The 9,719-nt window shown below is 34.9% G+C and overlaps 1 protein-coding gene across 1 annotated transcript; it reads left to right on the top strand.

The window, feature by feature from the left end:
- Positions 1-248: 248 nt before the first annotated feature.
- LOC111367140 (NAP1-related protein 2-like) lies at positions 249-6,129 on the top strand. Its single transcript, XM_022987867.1, has 10 exons — positions 249-488; positions 1,310-1,432; positions 1,541-1,591; positions 1,794-1,865; positions 1,981-2,091; positions 2,170-2,231; positions 4,039-4,099; positions 4,506-4,562; positions 4,690-4,728; positions 5,714-6,129. Exons 1-10 carry the CDS (start codon positions 357-359, stop codon positions 5,789-5,791), a joined length of 786 nt encoding a protein of 261 aa, XP_022843635.1. The 5' UTR covers positions 249-356; the 3' UTR covers positions 5,792-6,129.
- The last annotated feature ends 3,590 nt before the right edge of the window (positions 6,130-9,719 follow it).

Below are 9,719 nucleotides of genomic sequence, written 5' to 3'. Positions count from 1 at the left end.
ACAATAATGATTGAATAGTTGTGAAAGAGGTTGATGAAGAAACTCGATAGAGGTAAGTTTGTATTCAGTTGGGCGATCATCGAACACAACCAATTACTTTTAAACATTCATGGAAAATTAGGACCTAGAAGTACTTAACGCTACTTTTCCAAATATTTGTGCTAATTTGTTATTTTTCTATAGTTTGAAGGGTCTGAGTGAAAATAACTCCTCCACGGTATACAGTACTATACCCCTATATATCGCAGCCACTGTTCCAAAAAAAATGGTTTATTTAGGGTTTAAGCAAAGCTCACTGCAAATAACGGAACCACAAATATCTCTCTGCCTCTGAATTTCTAGGGTTTGAAAGAAAAATGGGAGCGGACAAAGGGAAGAAGCAGAAAGTTGGAGAATTGGAGGAAGAAAACAACGTGGCAGAGAAAATTGATGGAGAGCTCGTTCTTTCAATTGAAAAGCTCCAGGAAATTCAAGATGAGCTTGAAAAAGTAATTTTGTTCTTTTCTTTTCTTAATCTTAATTTCGGATTTTTATTTTCTTTTCACTTTACCTCTGTTAAAAAAATTGAGGATCTTTCAGGAAAATTGCTGTTTTCTAATATTGAAAGAATTTTTAAGGAACAAAAATTGGTTCTTTTTGTTTTCTCACATATTTGGTTGGGTCATATCCTAATTTTTGTTTGGTTGTTATAGTAAAATCTAGGATTCTGAATTTAGGGATTAGAAAGTTCTGATTGGTTTCTGATTATTAACCTCCAATGTGTTCGCATCCTGAGAATTTTGGACCAGTTGTTATGTCTTTTTCATTCCGTCTGGCCGTCGAAAATCGAGAAAAAAAAAAAAAAACACCCCCCCCCCCCCCCCCCCCCCCGGGTCATCATTGTTTGAGTTATAGGGAAATGATATTTAAATATTTCATCTAGATGCTATCATGTTATATGATATTGGTGTTTGAGACGGGAGAGGAATCTGGCCGTTACTAATAGACATTAATTTGAAATTGGTCTTTACTTATTTGGGACATCTATGATGTCTCAGATTCTGTGAACATTCAATCAGAACGGTAGATAATTGCAGCAAGCTGTTTTTTAGTTTACAAATTAGAGTTACACGCAGACTTGTTGAAGCCAAATTCAACCCGATTAAGTACGATAGTTCATTTTGTTAACTTTTAAGGCATTAATTAATTTATGGCTAAAACAGCAATTCCTTTAATTTAGACATAATCCATTCGTTGTAATGAAATTACATATTTGCACTTCAATTGAAGTAATAGTAACACGCTGTGTCTGTACTCTTTATGGTTGCAGATCAATGAAGAAGCAAGTGAAAAAGTCTTGGAAGTGGAACAAAAATACAATGAGATACGGAAGCCTGTATATGACAAACGGAATGACATCATAAAGTCCATTCCTGACTTCTGGCTGACTGCAGTTAGTGATCTGGCACAACTAGTGCTTTGATAAAATACTGAAAAGTCCTTTTGTTCAATATCTCTCTTTTGTACCTTTCTGATTGACATAATACCTTCTTTCCTGCAGTTTTTAAGTCATCCTGCCCTTAGTGAACTTTTTACTGATGAAGACCAAAAGGTTTAATCTTCATCCTTTCACTCTCTCCAAGGTTAAAATGTAATTATGGCTTTAATGTGATTCTTCATTTGTGGTATTAATTTTCCATTTTCCCAAGTCAATAATCAACAGTTACTCCATTGGTAAAAGCTTTTCTAAATGTCAGTTTTTAATTTCTGATCTTTTATCAGTTAACTGATTTGAGGCAGCGTTTTCTGGTTAGATTTTCAAGTATTTAAGTTCCCTAGAAGTGGAAGATTTCAAGGATATGAAATCGGGTTACTCTATCACATTTGTGAGTCTTCATCTTTTCCCCTTTCCTGTTTTTGGATCTAGAAATTCTAATAATAATTTTAGTTTATGTAATTTGCTTGAAAGTTGTTCATAACACATGTTATTTGTCCCTTCAGCACTTCAGTCCCAATCCGTATTTTGAAGATACAAAACTTACGAAGACTTTTACCTTCCTTGATGAGGGAACAAAAATCACTGCAACTGCAATAAAGTGGAAAGAAGGCATGGTAAGCTTTCATGTGTTTTCACCTTTTGCAGTGTTGCCTCTGTTTCTGTGTTTTGATATGCATGTCTGACACCTGAAGGGCATTCCAAATGGTGTTGCTGAACAGAAGAATGGGAACAAGCGGCCTCATGCAGAAGAAAGGTAGTTATTTTCACACATTTGGTTTTTCAACGAAGTATTATAGAGCTGGTTGTAGTCAATTGTCCTGTCATGTCCATGTGTAGATTTGTGTTGACAAGCTTGGTGAAATGGCATTGATCTGATTAGTTTACACAAACTAGTTTATGTAAATCTACTAGCAGCAACAGGGGTCATTTTAGGGCATTTTGTAGATCACCAACTAAGGTTTAGGACATTAGTGCACAATTATCAATCTATGCTGCTTAGACATGTGTGGGTGTGGGTCTTCTCGACAGATGTGAATTGTCAATTTACAACCCCCGCAGATCTGGTCATAAAGGGATCAATAATTGAAGTAACAAATTAGAAAATTAATACTTCAATACTCTGAAGAGTGAAGATGACAGAACAAAAAATCAACAAGAAGGGAGTTAGAGCAGTTCATTTTGAAGAATGAATTTTATGTTATATCTGAAAAATGACACAATAGGAGACACAATTGAATAAGTGGGAATTTTGACTTAGTTATTCGGGCTTATTTCATATGTTCGAGAGCAGTGTAGAGTTCCGAAGGATTGGATGCAGGTCAATTTTGTATTGACCATGTGATGATGTGCAAGTATGGTAACAATTGACAGAGTTATGTAGGTGGCGATTAACTTTGATTTGATGGTTAAGTTCTAATACTTAAATCATTGGTAATTTGTCCTAATCTGCAATCATGATGTTGAAATTTGTTGGATCATCGTGATGGCAGTTGCATTCACACTTGAGGTTGAAAATCTACATTTGTGAAACATGTGTCCAGTGCATAAATGCAGCAGTATGTAAGCCTAATTATGTGCCTAAATTATATAGCTTCTGATTTTTGTTTTTATTTTTTTATTTTTTTGCTGAAAATTTTCCACTAAAGCTGCTTGATATGTGCTTCAAGTAGGTTTTTGTTTCATTTACTTTTTTTTGTCGAAGGCACTCATGTACTTTGCTTTTCGCCGTGTTCCTCTTCAAGGTGCTCTTTGTTAACTAGTGACTACCACATGCATCTCTGCTTGCTGTTTCTGAATGTTGAAAATTATTGCTTCCATGATTGTTAAAAGTGGACCTATATGTGTTCAACTGCAAAGAACAATGAGATATGCCTCGGCACTTTTTAAGTGTTTGAAGCACAGAGCTTCATTAAAGAGCAAGATGCAAGAAAGTGTGACCAATTAAACTTTAAGCTTTCTGTGTCTTTCCTCCTGACTACTAGTCCATTTTTAGATTTTTTATGTGGGTTGGTATTTTGGTTGATGTAATTTGATAGTTGATCTAGTCCATTTTTAGATTTTTATGTGGTATGATGTAATTTGATAGTTGATGAAATTGGTATAAAATCTTAACCTGAAGTTACTTTAATACTGTTTTTGTTCAAGTATTTTATGTGTCCTTTTCCTCCTGACTCCTAGTCCTTTTCCTCCCGTGCTGTTTTCTTTCTTTTTCCCTTCTAAAATTACTGCAATTGTCAACTTTGTCAAATACATTTGGAATTATTTCTTTTAGCTTATAAAGAGCTCCGGTCTCGCTTTGCACATGGCCATAGAGTCGTGGTGTGGATCCACTTTCCACATATAATCTTCATGAAATATATCTAAATCATGGCATGCTGTCATTGACTTGATATCATCTCTAAGGTGCTAATGCTACCTTTTGTTGTCTTATTGTTTGTGTTATTGCAATCATGTATGCTTTTAAGTGGTCTTTGCGTAAGAACTTTTAAATAAAATTGATAACTGTTAAGTGTTTGTTTATTTACTCGTTGTAATTCTGATTACTTACACTGTGAATGCAGCTTCTTTACCTGGTTTAGTGAGACTGAGAGTAAAGGTGATATCGATGAGATTCACGATGAGGTAAATTCTGCTCTATGAAATTTAATGAATGTCCTAGATATTAAGTTTTGTGTCAATTACAAAAGGAACAAAAAAATGGGAATGCACTGATGTGAGCTGTGAACCTATTTCTCAATTCTCACTCTGTACATCCAATTGATTTGGCAACATTTTCTGTAGCACAAACGACAAAGTCAAACATGTCCAACCTTTTAACTAATATATTATTCAAATTTTTTTAGTGATTTATTAGAACTCAAGTACTAGTATTTATTATGTAGTTTGATATTCTTTAAAATCTCAAATGTCATAATATAGAATTCACCAATGAATGTCAATTCAATTGCTCAAAGCAGGATGTTGCAACATTTATGGGACATCCGTACCATTTGTTTGGATGTATTTTAATCATTATAATTATCTGCAGGTTGCTGAAATCATCAAGGATGATTTGTGGCCAAATCCTCTTACTTACTTTAACAATGTAAGATTCTTTCAATGCCCAACTTATTAGTTATATTGTGCATGTATGTAAACGGAAGCTCTTTTTGAGCTGAAATTTTGTGAATATGAAGTGCTTATTATGGGATCTTTTATTCCTTTTACTGCAGGAGGCTGATGAAGAAGATTTTGACGTGGATGATGATGAGGTAAGTGCAGAGCATTACTTCTGTACTCTCACTTTTACAGTTGTACACGACAGTGCTTGCAAGTGTGCTGATTGCTTTCATTTTTCCATCATTTCTTGTTAATTTTTGGAGGCCTTGAATTTCTAGAAACCATAAATTGTTACAGCAAATATGCCGGTTCCCCCCCTTTTTTTCCCTGTTGACCTCTGATGAGTTGTGTTGCCTGTCAAGATTTTACTTAATGATCTCCGGCTTATAATTTATAAAACAGAAAATTACAACATTTTTTTGAAATAACCTCTCCATTAATGGTGAGCCCGATGCTATTTTTTTTAATAAATATTAAAATAATGATATGGTCCGTAATGGCTGGGATAGGACTTGCGCAACCATGCCAAGAAGCTAAGGGCCAAGGCTTTTGAAAAATTAAAATCTGCTTTTGAACCGTTTGGATAATTTCTGGATTTTAGGAAGCCCTGCCTAATTGGGCCTTAAATCTTTTGGCTTGCCGGGCTAATAAATAAAGGGTCTGTTCAGGCCTCTACAGTGCTACTGAATGTCTAACCCAAATACCTGCTCATCCGAGAACCACATTAAGAGTGATAACATATCCCACATACAGATAATTTATTTATACGAAGAAAATGAAGAATAGGCTTCATTTTCTGTTCTTTTACTATAAGGGGTGCTTTATTTATTTTGTTTTGAATATCTGTAAACACTTGAGCTCGAAAACTTACTGGAATGATTGCTCAGGGAGCTATCTATGTTGTGAGAAGCTGCTAAAAAATAGTGGGATTTTATTCGACATATACATATATATATATTCTAGTTGCATGTGTTTGTTTTTTAATAAGCTTTGTTAAGTTTAACAAGAACAAACCGTATTCTCTGTTTTATTCAAACTTTGAATAGTTTCTCATCTAAAGGTAGAGTAATTTAGTTCTATTTTTCACATTTTATTTTCAATGTCTTTCGGCACCTATCTTAATTCAAGTTTCTGCAGGATAAGGCGAGTGATGGCTCAGAAGACGATGAGGATGAAGACGAGGACGAGGACGAGGATGAGGATGGTGATGAGTGAGGCTAATGAACTTTTCCCTGACCTTTGGTATCATGCTGTTACTGCTTGTTAATAGTGTCTAGAAAGTTCCAGAAAGAGTAACGGATCATGATAACTGACTTATTTTTGTGGTTTTTGGACAGACATTTTGCCTTTCATAGGCAAATGTTCGTTTTTCTTTTCGTTATCATAGTATTGTTGGCTTTGCTAAATTTATTCTATAGAAAGCTGGGGCTGGGAGGGTACAGTTGCTGTTGCCTCTTATTAGCCAGCTGATAAGAGCTGAAGTTTGAGTAAAAATATCCCATTTGACACTGAACTTTTAATGTATTCGAGTTTTCACTGTACTTTTCAAAATATATGCTATCTATCGCTCTTTTAATTGCCGTTGAAAAGGTTAACGGATTTGTAAGCCGTGGCAGATGTTGAGATTCACGAGCCACCTGCTATTCACGACCGGTCCCACAAGCCACTGTCAACAACAACCCTACATCTTATTTCAGTACGACACATTAGATTTTTTGAATTCTTTACATGGCAAAATCGCATTTGCTTCTTTCGCCTTTTGAGAATTTGGGTCTTTACATGATAATCAGTAATTTGATGCTCAATAGCATTTAACTTTGAGTTGAATTGGAGATAAATGTTGGTTAAACAATTTTACTTTCTAGTTTTGAGCAATGTGAGGGACTGAAAGTCGTGTTTTGCCCTGCAATCTACCTGAACTCTGTACACACTTCAGGCCATGTTTGGTACATAGAATTATACCGTATAAGGAACTTAGTATAAAATTATAAGAGATTTTTTAAATGGATTATATTATGGTGGATTAAGGTGGATAGTATTATTTAACATTTCATTTTGCACTGTCAACTGAATAACATAATATGAAGGTTGGAGGCGTGTTTAATTCGAATAAGAATAGTAAATTACATTATTTTAAATAAAAAATCAAAGGGTAGTACTACTACCTACCTTAATTTCCTCTACTGGGTATCATCTATTATTATTTTGTATTAAGTTTTTTATAAGATATAATCTAATGTGTTTAGTACTTAGGTAATATTTGGTATGTAGCACAGGAATTGCCTATAGAATGAATATAAATTTACTTTATATTTTTCTTCTTTAAGGCCCGTTTGATAGGATTATTGAAAAGTTAAACGATACTTCTTCTGATACTAAGAAATCACTTTCGATGTGTGTGAACAATTTTCTTGCCCAAGTGACATTCTTAAGAAGCAAGGGAGTTCTTCTGTAAGAAATAGACGCAGAGGTCTTACCAATAGGCCAAATCATGTTCAGTCTTTTCTATATCTATAAATTCTCTCTTCACTTTCTTTATTTTAACATTTTACTTGTGCAAAATTACACCATAAAAGCCTCATGTTCAATATGCTTTATTTGATTATTGATACAAAAAAAGGATAAATGCATAGCAAAATTACTTACAAGCTCGACGAGTATTACTTAACATCTTAAATATGTGTTGCCAAGATAGTACTCGAAGAGTTGAACTATATCACTAAGATGGGTGAACTTATGGAGAGCTCTCGATTTTCACCCAAAAAATAATAAAAAAAATACAACGATGATAGAAGTTCGAATATTCTGGCGGCTAGGCGCTACTTCCCGGCACGGCAACAAAATGAGAACATTGGATTACCTCAACATACAGATGGGAATTATATCACTTTTATTTTTCAAGATGAAGGACCAATTATGCATACATTAACAAGTTAGTCCTCACTTTTAAAAGAAGTAAGGTGCTCCTATTAACATGGGAACTGGAATTGGAACAAAAGGTATGATCCACGCATATCGATATGTCTACTCCATTAAAAAAGTTCGTACTCACAAAATGAGTCCCCACTGACACAAAACGTCCAAGCTTACATAAAATTAACACACGGTTCTCGTGAAGACATGCTTTTCTTCAAATTTCTGGGCATTGGACAAAATTCTAGCTCCAACAAATAGACACATGATAATTAAAGATGGTTTTCGTGATGGAGAATAGATTTTAAAACTATAATAAAACGTTGAGGACTAACTAGCTCCATTTCGAAGGTTGGATGAAGGCATGCTTGCTGGTGGAGAGATAGTTATGGAGACCACTGGTGCAATTTTTGGCAGAAAAATGTGCTAGTTCTATTTTTCATATTTAGCTTATAGATTCGAGTTCCGATATTGGTTAAGGCGTTGCAATTTTTTACTCGTCGGACTAACATGATTTAAGTTTTATAATTTCAAGATTTATTTGGTGTATTTTGATTCTCTTTTAAGCTGTTGATGCATTCATTTTATGCCGAAATAATCTATTAATTATCTTCTTATTCTGCATGGTAAGAAGCCGTCAAATCGAATTCTTCTCTTTCTGGAATAAACGAGTTATACGAACAGATGGCTTCGGAAAGACAAAAGCAGACAATTATCAACCGCGCCTGCTCATCGCTAGATCTTATGAGTTGAGCCTAGGGACAGCAATTTAGCTTGCCGGAAAAAGTCCAAGTCGGCACAGCTCAAGGCTCAAAAGAACTGAGCCCCAGTTTGGATGGACGGGCCGAGCCTGAGCTGGCCCACGAGCCATTAAAAAAAAATGGAACTTCGATGCAGCAAAATGCTGCCTGCCTGCCTTAAAAGGCAGCACAGGATTTTAAGGCAGGATTGTGCTGCCTTTTAAGGCAGTCGTTGGACTGTCAGCTTAAATAAAAAGAGCAAAGAAAAAGGCGAGCCTGCCTGGCTCGGCTCGGAAAGGCCCGAGCAAAAGCTTGGGTCGAGCCTAATTTTTTTGGTCGAGCACAAGCTCGGCTCGGGCTTGGAAAAAAGTTCGCACATTTTACTCGAGTCGAGCCCGAGCCTCGAGTTTCGACTCGCGAGTGGCCTGTTGACATCCCTAGTTGAGCCATGGTACTTACTAATACATTTTTCGCGATGGCTGAGGAGAAGCTGAAGTGTAGACCTAAACCAGATGCGCTAACACTGGTTGGTTATGTGAAGCATTGGCGAAATCTGTAGACCAAAATGAGTATTTGATGATGGAGTCGAGTAGACTGCACAATATACAAACTTTTAGCTTTATTTTTCCATCTTAATGCTATTCAGTAGTGTCTAATCCAACGTACCAAACATAACATATGTCATTTAGGGGTCAAGCTGAATCAAGGGATCAAGCTAAATCTGGGTGTAGTATGAATGACTAGACCATGTTAGGTCTTGGGACGGAAGCGTTTGCAAAATTCTTGACATAAGAATTATATAGTTGGAAAGAATGATATTGGAACAATCTTATCTTATATATATTATATAATAATTGATTATTATTAAAAAGTGTGCAATGCCCTATATTTGTAGGCAATATTATTCTCTACTTCTACTAATAATACTAGGAAACTAAAATAAGGAAACTAAGCTCCCGTTTGGCCCCCATTCTTTCCAATTTTTGATGGTTGGAATAATATTTTTTTGAAAAATGTATGGTTGAAAAAGAATGAAAAGTTATCGATTTGTATGTAATATTATTTTACAGAAGATTGTATAGTTGAAAATAAGAGAGAAAAAGAATGAGAAAGAGAATGCGGGTTAAACAAGGGCTTTTGATTGTTACTTATCATAGTCAACCGTCATTTTTGATCTCTTTACTCACAGGTGAGACTCACATTTCAAGATAACAGTCAAAAAATCAATTCTCATAATCAACACCAAACAAACTCTAATAAAATTCTAATATAAAAGAAATTAAAAATCCTATTCTAATCGATAAATAAACTAGAAATCCTATTCTCAATTAAAAATAAGAATAAAAAGATAAAACATATCACAACTAGATATTTTATTATAAAACCCGATTTTTATCATATTTACAATAGGATTATCCTACGTCATGTCTTTTCTATATCTCCATTCTTTCTTCACTTCCTATAATGTTAATTTTACTTATAGGCAAAAT

This window comes from Olea europaea, chromosome 18 (genome assembly GCF_002742605.1).
Source record: "Olea europaea var. sylvestris chromosome 18, O_europaea_v1, whole genome shotgun sequence".
Classification (NCBI taxonomy): domain Eukaryota; kingdom Viridiplantae; phylum Streptophyta; class Magnoliopsida; order Lamiales; family Oleaceae; genus Olea; species Olea europaea.
The sequence above is the reverse complement of the archived record's forward strand: the minus strand, read 5'-3'. Positions and strand labels throughout refer to the sequence as shown.